Genomic DNA, 19,857 nt, shown 5'->3' with positions numbered 1-19,857 from the left:
CTCGGACTACTTGATATCCTCGAACACGACCCATGACCCAATACTCATATTTGGGCCCCTTATTCCTATAATAGCCCCTCGAAATTCCACTCTTTTGCTTCTCGGGAAAAAAAGGGGATTTCAATTTCTTGGTGACTGCCTTCCTCACTCTTATGTTATTTCTTTCTATACAGGTGTCTTTTCAACTGCAAAGAGGCACGCTCTTGACGCTTTGGCATTTGGGACGCTCCAACATTTATTTTATTCGGCACCCTGTCCCTCACGTCCTATGGTGTGATGGAGATCCTACGGTGGAGACGTTTTATAGGGATTTGGGCGGGAACTCTCTTGCTCACTTTTCCCTCATTATATATATTGCTCGAAGATTCTGGCTATTCCACTTTTTGCATCTTCAATTCTTAAGAACTAGTCCGAGGAGCTATTCTTTATTTTCGTAAGTTACCTTTAGTGTTTCTTCTTAAATTTAGAACATTTTCGTCCTCAGCCCCTCTGATTTCACCTCGTCACCCTAACACATTTAATTATTTTTCAAATGAGTAGATTCGCTCATTTAGTAGACACCCTAGAGGGTATAGAGAGCTTTAAAGCCCGTTATTGTATTCCACTTGGGGTTTCCATTAGGTATTATCGCTGAGGGGAGTGGCATGCCTTAAGGCAAGAAGGGGAAGTAGTAGTCCCTATGATTGCCTTTATAGAGGGAAGGATGAGAATCCCCAAAGGTAGAGTGACTAGGGACTATCTTATTGCCCACAGACTTTCACCCATCTAGTGCGCCCTTAATGTGTTTAGGATTTTAGGTAGCGTAGACGCCTTTAACGAAAAGATGGGCATGAACCTCACCCATCACGACGTTAGCTAGATATACAATCGTCAAATCCTTAAAGGCCAGGCATACTATCTGAAAACCAGGGTCCTTACAGTCAGGTTGATATCGTGTCTCCCTGATATTAACAAGGGTACGGATAAGGATTTCCTAATTGTCTCAGGGGAGTGGCATGATAGACTTTATTGCCCAACACGAGATGGGACACCAGGTGGGGTGTTTAGGTTTAGGTTTAGGTTTACTACTCTAACAATACCTCTTTACTCACTAACACCGCCTCTTCTATTTTCACTTGTAATTGGTTCTTATTTTACCTATGTTGTAATCTAACAATAATTTTATTTTTGGTTAATTTTTAGATAAGTACTCTGCAATCCCTAACTTCAGTATTGACAACGAGCCCGACCTAACAAGGATACTGAAGGTCGAGATCTTTGTCCATACCGACAAACAGTTGAGAGCAGCCCATATCATCCTTGGCTACGATCCCATCTCCTTCAGCTTTCAAGCCCCTAAGTACATTATAAAAGCTAAAGACCCTTGCTTACATCAGATCAACATCGTAGTATAGGGCTTCCTCACTGGTCTCACTCCAGAAGGCACAATTGGTGGAATTGCCCTTTCAGCCCTTCCCAACCAATTCTTGAGGAGACAGCAAAAGTAGTTGAAGTTTCAGACTCTGAGGAAGACTTTGACGTTTTCAACCAGCTTTGGTCTTCAGAGCCTTCAAATGTTGATCTCAGCCACCTTTCTTCCGCATAAGTAAGTAGTTTCCAAGAAGCTCCCAATATACCTGACGCGATGGTGCTATAACGCAAGGCCAAGACAAACCTTCTTAAACTTCTTGAGTCTCATGCGGGAGGCACAGTGCCCAAGGTGGCCATACAAACCAAACCTCCTACTCCTCTCCCCGCCCAAACTTCTTAGCTTAATCCTACAAACAAGAAGAGGAAGTGGGACCGAAAAGGCAAAGACGTAATCGAGGAGGGAGAGGTCATCCCCTCTAAAGAATTCTAGCCCTCGAAAGGGGCCAAAGTAGCAAGGACAGTCCATGCGAGGTCCTTAAATGAAGGGGCCATTGTGGAGAGGAGGCACGATCGTTTCACTAAGGTCCTAGCTTGGAACCCTCCTTTGGTGCTGAATCGGTCTCCCCTTCCCATGGATTCTTCAATTAGGGACTTCCAGAAGGGAAAGGCTAGATATATGGTGAATGCCTTAGAGCAGCCTTTACTGCTACCTGATGACATGGCCGACTTGAGGATCATGAAAAAACACGAAGTGTTTCTAACTTTGAAGAGGGATCTTGCGTTGGTAAGTGCTTCATTTTTTTACTAAGCATTCCAATTATTTTATCTCATCATTTTTTTTCTTTCACCTTTTTTTTTTTAAAAGGCAATTCAAGTTGCGCAAATGGCCGAGGAGCTGGTGAACAACTCCCATATGCAAATGAAGGAGGAGGAGGGTTGGCGCATAGCTGCCATGGATGCCTTCACACTAGCTGAGAAGAGGATCCAAGACCTAAACACCAAGTTGACCGAGGTTGACAAAGAGAAAAAGAGTGCCAAGGCTGCCCTGCAAGGGGCTGAGAGGCAGGCAGAGAATTGACGCAAACAACTCCGCCAGACTGAGGACTAGCTAGCTATAGCCAAGAAGCAGATAGGGGCTTTAAAGAAAAGATGGAAGAGGCAGAGGAAGCTGTGGAAAAAGTTGAGCAAGCTGGGTATGAAGTAGGGGTATCAGAGATAGAAGAAAACTTGAGGGCCCAGGTTACTAGGGTGTGCAGAGGCTACTGCCTCTAAGTGTGGAATGAAACATTAAACCAAGCTGGGGTGGATGGTTCTTCCCCACTTAAGAGGGCTGAAAATACCTTCTATCCCCCATCCTTCAGAATATCAGACCTCTCAAACTCCCAAATTGAGGTCACATCCAAAGCTTTAAAGTCCACCCATATTGCCCCTGTTGATGCTGCTCCTTCCTTTACCGTTCCCCTCAAGAAGGCTGAACAAGCTATTGCTATAGAAAAAGAACCAACAAAAGAGGTAGCCCTTGAGGCCACAAAGCTTCCACTTGCATCTGAAGACTCCTCTAAGGAGAAGGGAGCCTCCCAAAGCCAAGAACTGGTTCTGGTGACTCTCCCCTTCACTGCCAAGGAGAATCCTAAGGGTTTGGGTTCAACCTCCTTAACAATAGTGCCTGAACTGCCTGCCAAGGTGACAACGAAAGCCAATCCTCCATCCAAGACCAAATAAGACCTTGGTTATGTTTTGTTGTTTTTTTTAAGTGCATTTTTCTCTAAATGTAATTGTTGTTTACATTCCTAGATATGTACTTTCCTTGCCTTTTCAAGGCCTTACTTAATGAAGAACATTAACTTCCTTTATGTTTCCTTGTGTTTATGCAAAATTAAACATGATTTCTCTTCTAGTTAGTACTTAACTGTCATAAGCATAACTTATAGTTTCTTTTGATTCAAGATATATCTTCATTCTCAATTTTAACAGTTATTTATGCAAGTGACACTCTAACTACTACATTCCATGCAACTGGAAATATAATAGACTAACCTTTCCAAGTCTATAGCGTTTAACGAATTGTAATTTAACTTCAAAACATACTTTATGTACCTGAGATAAGTAGCTCAAAGGACTATATGTACTTCAGAATTCCCTTCTTAACTTCAAACAATGGCGAAGCATCTATCTATCCAAGGCTTTATATAACACTCCACTTAGCAGTAGATCCGGGTAGTGGTAGGTGTTAATTTACCCAAGATATGTGGTATGAGGAGCACGACCTCACGAAATCAGGTTTACTACCCTAGTTAAGTTACTACCATAAGAGTCTTGGTTATCCATTATAGATAGATCAGGTACTAATTTACCCAAGGTACGTGGTCCGAGGAGCTAGACATGACCAATGTTCTGTTTAGTACTTAGCTTAGTAGGCAGACATTAATTTACCTAATGCATGTGGTCCGAGGTTCTAGGCATAACCAATGTTCTGTTTAATGCTCAGATAACTATAGAAGTATTAATTGACCCGAGGTAGGTGATTCGAGGAACCATCCATGACCAAGGTTCTATTTAATACTTAAAGGAATAAGAAGTATTAATTTACCCAAGGTATGTGGTTTGAAGAACCAAGCATGACCGATGTTCTGTTTAATGCTCAGATAACCATAGAAGTATTAATTTACCCGAGATAGGTGATCCGAGGAACCATCATTGACCAAGGTTCTGTTTATACTTAAAGGAATGAGAAGTATTAATTTACCCAAGTTATATGGTCCGAGGAACTAGGCATGACCAAGATTCTGTTTAACACTTAGACAAATAAGAAGTATTAATTTACCTAAAGTATGTGGTTCGAGGAACCAGACATGACTAAGGTTTTGTTTAACAATTAGACAAATAAGAACATAGTATATAACAGTAGAAACAAAAATATGGTAGAAACGCATTTCATTAATAATAGTACCTTCGTAGGTTATTTACATTTCATGAACATGGTATAACATTTTCATCTAGATCTTCCAAAAAATAAGCACCTATACCGGCTATTGAGGTGATGCGGTATGGTCCCTCCCAGTTGGGTCCTAACTTTCTCCAAGAAGGTTTCTTTGCAGTGCCCACAACCTTTCTCAATACTAAGTCTCCTAGGGTTAAGGGTCTTTCCCTCACCTTCGTATCATATCCTCGCTTAAGTTTCTGTTGGTAATATGCTAGTTGAACAATGGCTGCTTCCCTTCGTTCATCAACCAAACCTAGGCTTCTTTCTAATAACATATCATTGTTGTTAGGGGTGAACATGCTTGTCCTCAGTGTTGGGAACCCAGTTTCTAAAGAGATCACTGCCTTGGTACCGTAAGTCATTGAGAAGGTTGTTTCCCCTGTTAACTGACAAAGAGTAGTTCGATATGTCCATAGAATATGTGGCAGCTCTTCCACCCATCTACCCATTGCCTTGTCCAACCTCTTCTTAAGTTCATTCACTATAATTTTGTTAATTGCCTCAGTCTGGACATTTCCTTGTGGATAAGCTGGAGTTGAATATTTGTTCCTAATGCCTCATTCACAGTAGTACCTCCTAAAGGTTTTGTTGTCCAATTGGAGTCCATTATCGGAGATGAGGGTGTGAGGAATCCCAAACCGAGTGATAATGTTCTTCCACACAAACTTTTTTGCATCTAGATCTCTAATATTAGACAGTGGTTCAACTTTCACCCACTTGGTGAAATAATTAGTTCCGACCAGAAGCCATCTTTGGTTTTCTACAGCTCTAGGAAATGGTCCTACAATGTCCAAATCCCATTGAGCAAATGGCCATGGACTAGACAGAGGATTAAGGACTCCCCCTAACTGATGAATGTTCAAAACAAATCTTTGATATTGATCACACTTTTCACAAACTCCAGTGCTTTTTTTTGCATACTTGGCTACCAATACCCTTGGTTTAAGGCCCTATGGGATAACGACCTGCCCTCTGTACGACTTCCATAGATCCCTTCATGTAACTCCTCTAGAAGTGGCTCTACTGCTTCGGGATGGACACAGAGCAAGTATGGTCCAGAAAAGGAACGTTTGTACAACCTTTGCTCCTTAGACAACCAGAAACAAGGAGCTTTCCTCCGTACCTTATCTGCTTCTCCTTTCTCATCAAGCAGAGTACCTTCCTTGAGAAACTGGACCAAAGGATCCATCCAGCTAGGACCGACCACAATCTAGTGAACCTGGACCTTCTTCTTCTCCTCCTTGGTAGGCTTATGCAAATCTTCAATAAGTATAACTCGAGGTAAGCCTTGTCCAAAAGAGGTTGCCAAAATAGCCAGAGAGTCAGCATGAATATTTCTGCTCCTCGGGATTTGCTACAAAGTGAAAAACTCAAAACTTGACTACAAGCGCCTAGCCTTGTTCAAATATCCTTGCAAAATATCAAATCCCTAACTTCCAACCCTTCCTTCACTTGGCCTACTACCAACCTTGAGTCTGAGAACACATCTACTGCCTTTCCTCCAATTTTCTAGAACCATGGCCATCGTTACCAACAAAGCTTTATACTCGGCTTCATTGTTTATGGCCGAAAAACCCAACCTTAAAGATTTCTCAATAGTGATCTCGTCTGGGGATACCACAACTAGCCCCACCCCAGATTCTCTCTGATTAGCTGCACCATCAACATACAATTTTCAAGATAAGGGTTCTTGTCCAAAAATTGTGCCAACTAGTTTTCCTCCCGAGTTTTGCTCCTCGTCCTCCATCTCTGCTGGAGATTCAGTAAATTTTGCCACTAAATCTGCAAGAACTTGACCCTTAATAGAGGTCCGAGGCATATACTTAATGTCAAAGGCCCCTAAAATTGTTCCCCATTTGGCAATCATTCCTGTATAATCAGCCTTTCGAAATAATGACTGAAGAGGAAGTTAGTTAAAACCACAACTATGTGAGCTTGGAAATAATGAGGGAGCTTCTGTGTAGCATGCACCACAACCAAAATAGCCTTTTTCAATGGCAAATAATGAACCTTTGCTTCGTGTAGTGACTTTCTCACATAATAGACTGGCCGTTGTACTCCATTGTCCACCTTTACCAGTACCAGACTAACTGCATGGAAAGCCCTAGCAATATAGGCGAAAAGAACCTCTTCCTCTTTGGGTTTGGACATAATGGGTGGCCGAAAAAGTAATTTTTCAATTGCTGGAAGGCCAAAGCACACTCTTCTGTCCACTCAAATCATTTCTATTTGTGCAACAATTGGAAGAAAGGTCTACACCTATCTGCGGACTGAGAAATGAATCGGTTCAGGGCTGCAGTCATTCCTGTCAACTTCTGGACTTCCTTGGGATTTTGAGGGGGTTGTAAATTATTGATTGCTTTAATCTAATTTGAATTAACTTCAATTCCACGATGAGTGACCATTTAACCCAGAAATTTGCCCGAATAGACGCCAAAAGAACACTTAGATGCATTAAGGCATAGCTTGTGCTTTCTCAACACTTCAAAAATACTTTCGAGATCCTTGACATGCTCGGACTCCACCTTGCTTTTCACCATCATATCATCTATGTAGACTTCAATATTCTTGCCAAGTTGAGGTTCAAACATCCTAGTTATCATCCTCTGATAAGTGGATCCGACATCTTTCAGTCAAAAGGGCATCACTTTGTAATGGTAATTCCTAGTGGGCGTAACAAAAACAGTCTTCTCCTGATCATCCAGAGCCAATGATATTTGATGGTACCCCTGAAAGGCATCCAAAAAGCTTATTCGAGGATGACTAATTGTTGCATCCACCAACTGCTTATTTGAGGTATAGGGAAGGGATCTTTGGGACAGGACTTGCTTAGATTTGTAAAGTCCACACATACTCGCCATTTTCTATTCTTCTTCTTTACCACCACCGTGTTGGCCAGCCACACAGGGTAAAACACTTCTTTTATTGCTCCTACTCGCTTAAGTTTGATCACCTCCTCTTTAACTGCTTCAGAATGTTTCTTGGAAGAGCGCCGTGGTGGTTGCTTCTTAGGAATGATAGATGGACTAATGTTCAGATGATGACAGATGAAATTTGGATCCACCTCGGGAGCTTCATAAGCACTCCAAGCAAAAATATCAACATTCTTCCTAAGGAAAGCAACCAACTCTTCCTTCTCCCGAGGAGGTAACTAAACTACCACTTGCAAAAACTTCTCCTTATCCTCATCAATGACAATTTTTTCTAACTCTTCACACTTTGCCCCTTCTACTACGACATCCGTGGACAGAACTGTTCTCCTTGATTGCTATAACTCCCTCTCCGCAGAGGCTGAGGATTCACCTCCAGACTGATATCTAATTGCAGCCACCAAACATTGTCTGGTCATGACTTCCGATTAGCTCCTCAACCTTGATAGATACTTCACCTTTAAGTGCAAGGTGGAAGAAACAACCCCCATGGCATAAAACCAAGGTCTTGCCATAATAGCAATGTAGGAAGGATATGCATCTACCACAATAAAGTCCACTTCCACGACTTCTGACCCTGTCTAGGCAGGTAATCTAATTTGGCCTTTCGGGATGTCTGTCTTCCCATCAAACCCCATTAAAGGAGAATCATAGCAGGCCAGGTCCTTAGGCTTCAGCTTAAGCCTCTTATATAGATCAAGGTACATGATCTCTGCATCATTGCCTTGATCTATCAAAACCCTCTTCACATCGTACCCTCCAATCCTGAGGGTAACCACTAGGGCATCATCATGTGGCTATAGGATTCTCACCTTATCCTCATCAAAAAAGCTTAAAGTTGGTCGGACCTCCGTTTTACCCCTCTTAGGATCAGGGGTCAAGTCTTCAACAAATGACTGAGCTATAGACATCACCCTAGATGGATAGGAACTAGTCTTACCTGGGGCAGCATGAATAAAATTAATTGTTCCCAAAGGTGGTCTTGAAGAATCATCCCTCTGATGTCCCGACCTTGCCTGGCTCCCCTGTCTGTTGGGCTAATACAAGAATTGCTTTAACTTTCCAATTTTAACTAGCTGTTCTAGATGATCTCGTAAAGTCCTACATTCTTTTGTAGTGTGACCTCAGTTCAGGTGGTATTGACAATGAAGGCTTTTGTTATGATTCGTGGGGCCCTACCCATCTTATTTGGCCACTTAAAGTACGACTCATTCGTGGGGCTCTCTAAACACAGTGCTAACTACTTGAGCGGTAGTAGATCCAGTATGCCCAGCAAAATCTCTCCTAAGTTGATTGTTATTGTACCTCTCCAATCTGTAATCCCTTCGGTCTTGGGAAATCACTTTAGCTTTTCCTTTTCCTTGTTGTAGATCCTCCTTGACTCGTTTATACTCATCAATTCGATCCATGAACTGACGTACGCTCCTGGGAGGCTTCCTTGTCAAGGACTTCCTTAAATCGTGCTTGGCAAGCAAACCGACCTTAAAAGTCCTTATTGCCACATCATCAAAATTTCCATCTATTTCATTAAACATTTCCCAATACCTGTCTGAATACGTCCTTAGGGTCTTTCCCTCTGGAATGGTCATAGACCAAAAGGAATCCAAGGGATGAGGAACCCTACTACAATTAACAAAATAAGCTCCAAAAGCTCTAGTAAGCTCCTGAAAGGAGTTGATTGAGTCCTTCAAACCATCAAACCATCTCAATGCCATTAGCCCTAGGCTGGATGGGAACACTTTGCACATCAAGGTTTCATTATTTGAGTGAACAATCATTATTTGATTAAAATGACTAACGTGCTCCATAGGGTTTGTCCTACCATTATACATGGTAAAAATTGGCTAAGTAAACCACCGAGAAAGCTTTCCTCCTTCAATCCTTGGTGTAAACGGTGATTTAGAAATCTAGTGCAAGACCCTGCTTATAGCATCATTACCCAGGTCCCTGTGAGATGGACTTTTGCTTCTCCGCCTATAACGGCGGTCCTCATCACATGAAAAAGACTCACTTGGGGGAGCCCTTGATCTGGGCCTATAGCTATCATCATTAGAGGAAGGCGCTGAGATTGAAAGACTCCCTCTCTGTTGCTTACGGTGTAATTTCCTCTGTAAGTGGTCTATTTCTAACTGCATATTCCTAGTGTTTTCTCCATGGGATACATGACTTCCACTCCTAGACTGACTCATACTATTATGGGTGGTGTGTACACTAACTTCACGATCTCTCCTTCATTCAAGATTAAGAAATTGAACTTGATGTTGGGATCCCACAGATTCTTCATGGTTTGGCCCTGAACCTACCATGGTTAAATGATGAACTTAAAAATGTTCAAATCCCCACAGACGACGTCAATTGTAAATGCACAATTTGCTCCCAAAGCCCAAAAGAAAGGTCAATAGACCAAAGAGCCCAAATCAATAAATTTGTAAAGATTGGGCTTGAATCTGAACTTTCAATGAGTTAGGTGTTAATGATCATTGTAGGTTAGTTGCTATTGGAAAGTATGAAACAAATAGTTTTGAGCAAGGAAAATCCTTCTCGGCAAAGTCCAAGGAAGGCTGTTCTTATATATTTCTCTTAGACTTAACTAAAATTATAGTTCTTCAGTGTACAATCATTTTTCCCTAAGATTTTCTGATCCCCCTTTGTAATGGGGTTTTTCTTTTTTATAATCCCCTTCTTCACTCCATCTCAACCTTTCACATGTATATCCAATTGCTTGCTTTGATATTTGTCCCATTAGCATCTTCCTGAAATTTTTGTGAGTAGCTACAAGGCTGAATGTTACTGTTCAGGTATCACTTCCACATTAATGTGGCCAGGGAGTTAGTTGCAGAGTATTCAATGCGGTGGTAGCAGCTTTCTTCTCAGATATTTCTCAGCTCTCTTTTGTCTTATCCCCACCTGATGTTTATCCTTGCCAGTATGACCGTCTGGTTCCTTGTTCTTGACGAAAGGTCAAACTTATGACCTCTACTCTGTTTATCTGAGGAGGTACTTCTCCTTAAACAACATTTTCAGTTCCTCATGACTGAACTCCTTCCATAGACCACTATCTTGTAGGTCTCCGTCACTATTACTTGTTCTCGGACTACTTGATGTTCTCGGACACGGCCCACGGCCCAATTGCCTATATTTGGGTCCCTTATCCCTATAATTATATTTTGATTATACTTGATACTAATTCAAGTATCTTCAAGCCTTTTTTTAGTAAATAATTTAGAGATTGTATAGATATAGTAATCGTTTTAGGAATCTTCAAATATATAAAAAGTTAATTAATTCCAGATAATTCAAATTATAATCATCACTCTAACATGGCTACATGCTTACAAACCGAAGTAGAAAAAGGGGACAAATTAAAGTAAACATACATGTTGTTAGGTTTGAAACTCAACTTTGTTAAAAATAATGATAAATATGTAATTTTCCTCTTCTTTTATGTCTCTCTCCTCCCAAAACCAAAAAAAAAAAAAAACAAAAAAAACAAAAAAAACAAAAACAAAAACAAGAGAAGTAAAGATAAAAAATGTTATTGTTATAAAAAAGTTTATGCAAAAACCCAACATTGGTTTTACAAACTACCAAGTACCCAATCAATTTCATTAATTTCATTTCCAAACCCATAATGTATCACATAGTTGAGAGTGGGAGAGATGAGATTTTCCCTAAACCCCACCCCTTAGAGAGAGAGAACCAATCAATTTAATTTTCAAACCCATAAGGTATCACACAATTGAAACAGGGAGAGATGAGATTTTCCCTAAACCCCACCCCTCAGAGAGAGAGAGAGAGAGAGAAGTAGATCCGTCGCCAATCTCCGATCTCTGTTGATCCACCATGAATACTAGCTCATTTACCATTCGCTACCACTGTCATCTTGACGTTCAACCAACAGTTAGGGTTTGATCAAGCAAAGCTCCATTTTTTTTTGTTAATAATGGAGAATCTCACTCCTTAATCTGGATTTAAATTTTTGCTTTGTGGGTTTTTGTGTTTGTGGGGTTTGTAGCCATGGGTCACTTGGATGCTCCTTGAAATAGTAAAATGAGTTTTTTGTGCGTATTAGACTTGTTGTGTTTGTGTGCATTGCATGCTACCTTTACAATTGCCTTTGTGGATTGTGATTTTGAATTGACATATTAATTTGATTTATGGGTTTTTGTTTTTGTGGAATTTGTGAGGAACTTGCTTCTAAAACTGAAGGTTGGTCTTTTATTTTAAAAGTTGTAATAACTTGAATGGTAGGTTTGGTCATTAAAAGCAATTTTTTAATGTGCTAATGATGAGAAGAAAATGAGGTTTACAAAGTTAATTGAAAGGTTTGGATATAAAAACTTAAACGGGTTGTGAGGAGAGGAGATGTAAATCAGATATAAATTATGTTTGTTCTTGTTTAAAAAATCCTAACTTTTAGATCTTATTATCTCTTGTTTTTTGATTTTTTTTTTTGTTTTGTTTTGAGAATAGAGAAATATAAAAGGAAAACAAAATTACATTTTTACTCATATTTTTAATATATGAGTTATGGGAGCCAAACAGAACTAAAGGTAAAATGTCAAATTTTGAATCACAAGTAAGGTAAAAATAGACTTAATTAAGTGGGTTTACTATAATTTGCCAAAAAAAAAAAAAAGATTTTTTCTTTGTGTGAGAGGGTGATAATTGTAGTTAAGAAGAGTTGCTATTGCGGTCAAATATTGTATAGGCCACATAAAGTAAGATTGTTACTTGTAAGAGAAACAAATAAATTAACCATACAAAATCACATTCGATGAATCGGGTGAAAAATGCATGCACTAAAATGGTAAAACTGTGCAAGTCCAACGGTAGATTCATTACTACCATAATTTCATCATGGGGAAAGGACGAAGACATTATTACAAAGAAGAGAGTGGAAGGAAAAAAAAAAAGATTATAAAAACTTAGGAATCAAAATGAACAGGAAACATGACAGTGCTTGGCCTTAAGAGACTCATGAGTCATGAGGGACATTCCATCATCATCAACTACAGAAAATCCTAACACCATTGCTTTCATTTCAAACCAAACAAGAATCAGACAAAAGCTCCATTGAGATAGAAAAAACTGCTTTTTGAATTTTTATTAAAGCAAACCTAGGAATCTCTCTCAATCTCTCTCTCTGACTCTATTGATGTCCACTTGTCCTATCAGCCCACTTTTCCATCATTGTTTCACACTGGAATGATTAGTAATTTACTATCACAACTCTGAAGAATCTCTATGAAAATGCAAAAGATATGTTAGATAAGAATGTTGCACCATTACAAGGGCACAATCTTTCTTTACTAGAGAAGGAAAATTGGGAACAAAAAAGTATTACGAATCTTAATTCTTGTTTCATTTTTCTTTTTCCTACTCAAGTGCCACTGATTTTAGCCGTAAAAGATATGCCAAGAGAAAAGGATGCACCATTACAAGGGTACAAATGTACAATCTTTCCTGACTGGAGATGGGAAATCAGGAAGATGAAAAAAAAAAGTATTATAGGAATCATAATTCTTTGCTTCATTTCCTTTTCCCACTCAAGTGCCACTGAATTTTTAACTGTTTGGCTCATGTTGATAAGGACTTTTAATAGTAGTGCTACTTGCACTGCTGTGCTAGCTTTCCACACCTCACATTATGAGTAGAAAGAGAATCTGACTTTGTGCATGCAGCTAATATAAGGTTCAAATAGCACTGAGTAGTTCTATTAACACATTAGCATGATATGAGACATTCAATCTTGCCTCAAAGATCTATTAGAGGGTTGATGAATATTGTTCTTGAAATTTACAAAAATGTTGGATCAAATTTTGAGCTATGATATTTCTATATATCTAAACTTGATCAAAGGTGAATCGAGCAACCTTTTTTTTTTTTTTTTAATATATTGTTTTGTTTTGTTTGAGAAGATGGTTTGAAAAGAAGATAAGAAGCTGTCCCACAAATAAATTAAGATCGAACTTTCCTTCTTAATTAAGAAACGTCATTGTCTGCAAATGATTTTTTAGATTGTCTTGTGGGCAGGTAGCATAATCTCCTTTTATGGTACAAATATTTTATAAACTTGACTAGGGAAGTACTTATTGTTGCTTCAAGGCAATTGACAATCCTTGGGAGCTCAATAATTATTTTCATGTAGTTATTGTTGCTTCAAGGCAAATGACAATTAAGGGAGCTCAATAATTATTTTATGCAGTCATTGTTGCTTCAAGGCAGTTGACAAATCTTAGGAGTTCAATAATTATTCTACGTAGTAGTTGATATAAGTTTCCTCTATCTTACAAACACACATTTTGAAAGAGAAGATGCATATATCAAATCCGTGGAATACTTTCTCCCCAACACTTGTTCAAAAGTTCTGCCTTGTATGGTATTGCTGCATTTTCTATAAAGTTTGATTTGGTAGAACTTATTTTTATGAGTAGTTTATTTTATTTAAAATTTAGGTTGGACAAAAGTAAAGTTGTATTTACAAAAAGAAGGACGTACATAAGCAAATAAGTCAAAAAAAAAAAAAAGAAGATATTTCAAATTCACTCCTCACATTTTCCTTCTAAGAAATAATTTTTGAAGAAATATGTATCCAAGCTTAGTGATTTTTTATTTTATTTTATTTGGATGCTAAAGCTTCAAGCAGTTTGTAAAAAAGTTTATAAAATTGTTTGAGGCTTTAGGATTTTACTTAAAGAATTGCAGCAGAAAGTTATTAATTGCATGATTAATGTCTCTCCTGCTTGACTGAATGTTCCAAATTATGAAATTGTGACTTTGTAGAATAGGAAAGAAATATTAGAGCGCTACCAACCAACATAAACTAAATAAGGAGAAAAGAAGAAGAAGAAGAAGAAGAAACTAACAGAAACATTCACAAATCACAAACAAGCTAAACAATCTTAATTCAGCTCATAAACAACCAACAGAATAATCCATCTTGATTGTTTTGCATAACATGAAAAACCAAGGCAAAATTTCCACATAAGTCAATTCATCGCTTTGCTCAAATATAAAATCGGAATAAACTAATGCCATAAAGTAGTGAAACAATAGCTATTTTATGGATGAGAGAGAGAGAGAGAGAGATCTACAAGGAGATAGTATAAAATTAAAGTGCTTTTAGTAACTCTCAAACTGTTTCATAGAAAATTCTGGCAAACCTCATACATATTAAATACTTAATTATCTGTGACATCTGGTCCTGTGGGACAAACACGAAGCATCATTTTCTCTACTCCATTTATGTTATCTTCTCATTCCAACAGGAGAAGAATCTGACTTTGGATATGAAAATTATGCTTTCCATTCAAGCTAGCTACTGGTTGTCTTAATATTCTTCTTGTTCCTTTGGATAGTAATGTTGCTTTTGTTTAAAGCAAAGTATCACATTCTCTTTCCTTCAGAATTTTCCTTTCTGGGTTTGCTCTGACAAAGCTCTCTCAATGCTTCAACACTATTGTAGCTTCAAAACAAAGTGACTTGAAGATATAAAAGGGAAAAAAAGAAAAAAGAAAAAGAAAAAAAAAAAACAAAGAGCGAGGGGGAGAGAGAGATAGGTAAGGCACTAAGATTAGTTTCAATTTGGTTAAAAAGCTGGACTTTTGTGCACTGAATAGGACCTTTTTGACTTCAAGATAGAAAAAGAAAAAAAAAAAAAAAAACAACGAAAGAACAAAAAATTGGAGAAAGAGAGAGATGGTTGAGATTAATGCCAATTTAGAAGAGTAGGAGATTTGTGCATTGATTACGAACTTTTTTTTTTTATTCTTTTAAAATTTTTCCTCCCAATTTAGGGCTGCACATGTGTCCAATCTCTCTCTCTCTCTCTCTCTCTCTCTCTCTACCTATGAGTGCACATGTCCAAAAGCATCTTCCTCCATTCAACTATTTCATCAAAAAAATCATCAAGCTGTCCAATTATAGTTTCAACCCCACATCTCAACAACCCAAAGCAATTCTTCAACCTTTCGGCTCTTTCTTGAATGTCAACCTCAGCTTCATACTCCAAAAACCTCTCCATTTCAAGCTTCAACTCTTCCATGGTGCTTTTTGCTTCCCGGAACTCGTATAGCAAAATTCCTGGCTGCCCTTCAATTTGACCTATCTCATTTGCCACTCTTTGTTGCAATCTTTGAATTGGGACCATGAAAGCTGAACCAAATATAGCATTTCCCTCGTACCCTCCTTGGCAAAATATCGATGCAGGCCAACAATATACTAGTCCACAAAGCAAGATCATCAAAAGCAGTGAACTAACATTTCTCATTGCATAAAGAACACCTCGAAAACCATTGAACCCGTTGAACTTTGATACTGTTGAGATGTTTTCATTGAAACATAATGATAGTGGTTGAATTCTTGTTTCCATCAAGCTCTTGTTATCCTCTTCCAACGCTATAATTTCCCTTTGGCAACCACTTATAGCTCGAATCACCTATGCATAAATTGTGCACACAATTATTATAAGTCATAATATATATTGTCCAAACTACCTATATATGCATAAACTTAAATCATAATGAAATTTACTTCAAGTTTTTTTTGAATATATTGGAGAAATACATGTGCACATTGAATAAGTACTTATAAACTGATGTGTCAATTTTTTAGAAGTTTGGAAACAGATTTGAATATATTTGAGAAATACATAGGCACGTCACTCTAAGTAGTTGAGATAATGTTACAAACTAATGTGTAAACTTTTAAAACACAAACCTGACGCGAAAGTTGAGGGTTCAAATGGTGGTAACCATCAAAGGAGGAAGCTATATTGGCACCAGTTGAATAGTAATTTTCCATTCCGGAAGCACCGGATTTAAGTACTTGACAGGCTTCCCAAAGCCTTGAACTTTCATCCATGTACTCATCTAGCCATTTTTCGCCTATTGGCAAGTGAAGCTTTTGAACCAAAATGGTTAACTGGGAATGAAAGGATCTTAGTGAGGAAAGCACAGTTTGAAGGAACTGGGTTGACATGAAGTCATGAGAGAGCAAGGATCGATCAAGATCATCGAGCCCTTGGTTGAGAAAGTTGTAGAAGCCATTGACAGAAGAAGGTATGCATGAGGGATCCATCATGGAAGGAAAGAAAAAAAAAAGATGATATGTGGTGGGTGGGGGAGAAAAAGATGATGGAGATTGATGGGTATATATAATTAGAAGATAAAGAAAAATTAAAGAAGAAGAATTGTAAAAAGTACTGGGTAGCTCCAGGAGCTCAGGTTTCTATAGTTAAAAGCATTGTTGGGTGCAATTATGGGTGTTTCCTATAGAGTGGAGGAGATGATTGGGAATCTGCTGTTTCATTGTTAAATGGGCTGTTATGAAAAGAAAGAAATGAAAAAGTTATAAAGAGAGAAAATGCTAAAACTACCGTCAACTTTACTTTAAAAGTCTTACAAATTAACGGGATAAAATAAGCGTAATCTGTGATCTGTTACATTTCACTGACGAATTAAAAAATGTTATTTACATTTCACCGACATAATAAAAAATGTTTGAATTATATTTTTGTAATTAGTAAGGTATCATATTGTAGAGAGAGAATAATATGAAACATGAGAACTTCGTGGGTTCTCTACAGTTTTTCTTTATTTGACTTATTACCTTTTTTTTTTTCTCTTTCCTTTTTCTTTTCTGCTTGTTTTTTTTTGGACAATCCTAGGGGTGAATATATCTAATAGAAAGTAAATCACAAAAAAAAAAAAGGAATATATGTTAGAAAGCAAATCAACAATCTTGAAGCTCTTTATCATATGATATGTTAGATTGTGTTTCCGTATTATAAGTCTGACTACTTTGACTGAGATTTTCTTCTCATTCTTCTAGTTTGATTTGGTTCCCTTCGAAATTGAGTACTATTTGGCTTCTCTACCTTTTCTCTTCCTTCCCCATCTTTCTACACATTTCATATTGCACCCTTTTGCTGTTGTATTCCAAAACAAGTTGTATTTTATTGTGATTTGGTTCTTTTGAAAGGAATTGGATGGTGAGGGCTTCTCTGTATATAGATTACAGAGTAGTTTATGTTTTCAAATGCAGATTCTCTCTCTCTCTCTCTCTCTTTTTAGACCTACATTCTTCTTTAGTCATTAAAATTCTTGATTCCCATAGAATGGAATATTATAATGTGTGTGCCCATTGATTCTAGAAATCTAGATAACTATGATGGTCCATTCTTTCACACACACACACGTGTGTGTGTGTGTGCCCCAAGCACTAAAGGTCTGAATTTAAGCAATTCTCAAGGGAGCTGGGCACAGGGGAAACCAAACTCACTTGGGAGCAGAAAATGAATTATGACTTTTTATTGAAAAGAATGATAACTGGTTTAAAGTGTCTTTATAAATAAGTAGATATGAAAAGTATTTAAGGATTCATTATTTTAAATTTAAATTCTGATCTTGATATCATAGCCTAGACTAGATGTGTCTACAAATTACATGCGTTTGTGTTAAGGATGACAACAAAGCAAGACAGTCCAATTAGAGGTCACCGGGGGGGGGGGGGGGGGGGTTGGGAGAGAGAAAAAAAAAGTTGGAGATGAGAAGAGTATATGATAAAAAATTAAATTATAAATAAGATATATATTTTAAATAAGGATTGAATTAAATATAATAATAATCAAAATATATTTATACACATTCAAGACAAGGTGAGCTAATGCCATAACTTATTACTATCTCATCACCTCTCTGGGGTGAGGAAAACATGCGCAAGGCAATTAGGATAGGGAAATGCCCAAACTTATTTTGTACTTTGGATGGGCTATGGAATAAGACTTTTTTTTTTTAATGGAATTTCATTCAAGTCATGTACTTATACTATATCATAAAAGTGGTTTCTTATACATTGAGTGGACACATCATATCACCTGCCATATAATTAAAGTTGTGTCTTAGACATTCTCCCTTTTTCTTTATTTTGAGGAGAAATTACATAAAACTAAAAGTTCCTATAATTTATGTTGTATTTCAAAATTAAATCTCAAGACTTTAATTTTGTTGATTAAAGTTCTAGACATATGAAATAGTTTCAATTTGAAGCCACTGTCCATCTCTTATATTCATTTTTGTTATTCTAGATAGTAATGAAGCAGGAAAAAGAAGAAGAAGAGAAATTGTTGATGAAACTTTGTCTTCCATAGAAGGAACCATCTTCAATTTTTAAGAAATCATTTTTTCACTTTAGACAAAACTTTCTCTCTAGACTTAGATTTATCTCTCTACCCTCTTTGTTCAATGGTTGCCAAATTAATTTAAGAACAAGCCCTAAGTGAAACACGTATTTTGATTAATGGTTTCATGCTTTTCTCTGTTTTGTACCTAGAATAAGGACAATAAAAAATGGAAATTGACATAGGATTCAAATTGATACAATTTCTTAAAAATTTGGGACTTTAATTAATAAAATTAAAAACCTAGGATACTTTTATGTAATTTCACCCCCCCCCCCCCCTCCACCTCCTTTTTTTTTCATTTAGTTTGCTTGTAAAACTCTACCATCAAAGTTTCAAGAAGTTTAAAAAAGTTAACCCAATAAAAATTCTAATACTAATGTTTATATAAATTTAATAGAAATTACATTATTTATTTTATATTAATTTAACAATCTACCATAAATTTTAATTTTAAAAATAAAAATTGGGTCTTACATGTCATGCTTGCATTGTGTGGGATTCAACGTAAGTAATACACATCATACAACATGTCATGTAATACATTTTATTAACATAGTTTACTCTTAGTGAAACTTTATTACCAAAGTTTTAAAAATTTTAAAATACTGATATGATTAAAATTCAATCATTAAAATTTTTATAAATAATCTAATAATTTTTTTTAATAAGAACTTGTTCTTACATTATTTGCTTCAACATTATAAATTTTAAATAATTTTTGTACTTTCTTCTCTAGTATATAGTTTTTGTTCATTTTTATTAAATTATTTACTTTTAGCTTATATATGAGTTTTTATTATTAATTCGTGCATCCCATAGGTCATAGTACTAAATAATCACATTGTATATAATAAACATATATGCAATTAGAGTGCCAAGTGGATTCCATATATTTTTTTCCCTCCTTTTGCCATGTGAACAATATCATTGTCCATTTATTTTACACCTTTTCAACTGACCAACAAAAAAACTTTCTTAAAGGTTTGGAATGTTTGAAAGAATTTTCATTATATATTTTTTTAAATTACTTTAATCATCATCCGTATTTCTATATAGTTTTAATTAACAAAAGTTTGGTCTTTCACGGTAGGTTTCAACTTAATGATTTTATTTTTTAATAACTATTTTTTTGTTCAATTTGTGATTTTTTTTTTCTTCTTCTCCACATGCATTGTATGAGTATATTACTGATATTATATATAATAAAGAGAGACAAATAGATATGCCAAAATAAAAGTCAAAAGGAAAAAGCAAATTGTAGTAACATTATGCAAAACTGCACGCAATATGTCACGTTCCAAACTCAAGATTTCGTAGTCCCTATACAATTTCAAAGAGGGCAATGATCATATCACAGATTCATATAATTTTTTAGGTACGAATCAAATTAAAGTATTGTCCTATCAAAG

The 19,857-nt window shown here is 36.9% G+C and overlaps 2 protein-coding genes across 2 annotated transcripts; both read right to left on the bottom strand.

Moving 5' to 3' along the window:
* Positions 1-4,320: 4,320 nt before the first annotated feature.
* Positions 4,321-5,522, bottom strand: LOC142636359 (uncharacterized). The gene is made up of 3 exons (XM_075810556.1): positions 5,299-5,522; positions 5,000-5,203; positions 4,321-4,882 (listed from the first exon to the last, which is right to left on the bottom strand). Exons 1-3 carry the CDS (start codon positions 5,520-5,522, stop codon positions 4,321-4,323), a joined length of 990 nt encoding a protein of 329 aa, XP_075666671.1.
* Positions 5,523-14,369: 8,847 nt separating this feature from the next.
* On the bottom strand, positions 14,370-16,468 carry LOC142622307 (uncharacterized). Its single transcript, XM_075795759.1, has 2 exons — positions 15,985-16,468; positions 14,370-15,703 (listed from the first exon to the last, which is right to left on the bottom strand). The coding sequence occupies exons 1-2, from the start codon at positions 16,345-16,347 to the stop codon at positions 15,110-15,112; spliced, it is 957 nt and encodes a 318-aa protein (XP_075651874.1). The 5' UTR covers positions 16,348-16,468; the 3' UTR covers positions 14,370-15,109.
* Between the last annotated feature and the right edge of the window lie 3,389 nt (positions 16,469-19,857).

This window comes from Castanea sativa, chromosome 1 (genome assembly GCF_040712315.1).
Source record: "Castanea sativa cultivar Marrone di Chiusa Pesio chromosome 1, ASM4071231v1".
In the NCBI taxonomy this organism is placed as follows: domain Eukaryota; kingdom Viridiplantae; phylum Streptophyta; class Magnoliopsida; order Fagales; family Fagaceae; genus Castanea; species Castanea sativa.
The sequence above is the reverse complement of the archived record's forward strand: the minus strand, read 5'-3'. Positions and strand labels throughout refer to the sequence as shown.

What these genes read in the sequence shown, in the direction of transcription:
- LOC142636359 (XM_075810556.1), bottom strand. Translation starts at nt 5,522, where the DNA reads ATGGATCCTTTGGTCCAGTTTCTCAAGGAAGGTACTCTGCTTGATGAG. An exon ending in GGAAGTCGTACAGAGGGCAG is followed by an intron (nt 5,204 to 5,298) that starts GTCGTTATCCCA and finishes TCAATATCAAAG; the next exon opens with ATTTGTTTTGAACATTCATC. An exon ending in AGAGATCTAGATGCAAAAAA is followed by an intron (nt 4,883 to 4,999) that starts GTTTGTGTGGAA and finishes ATGAGGCATTAG; the next exon opens with GAACAAATATTCAACTCCAG.
- LOC142622307 (XM_075795759.1), bottom strand. Translation starts at nt 16,347, where the DNA reads ATGATGGATCCCTCATGCATACCTTCTTCTGTCAATGGCTTCTACAAC. An exon ending in ACCCTCAACTTTCGCGTCAG is followed by an intron (nt 15,704 to 15,984) that starts GTTTGTGTTTTA and finishes ATTTATGCATAG; the next exon opens with GTGATTCGAGCTATAAGTGG.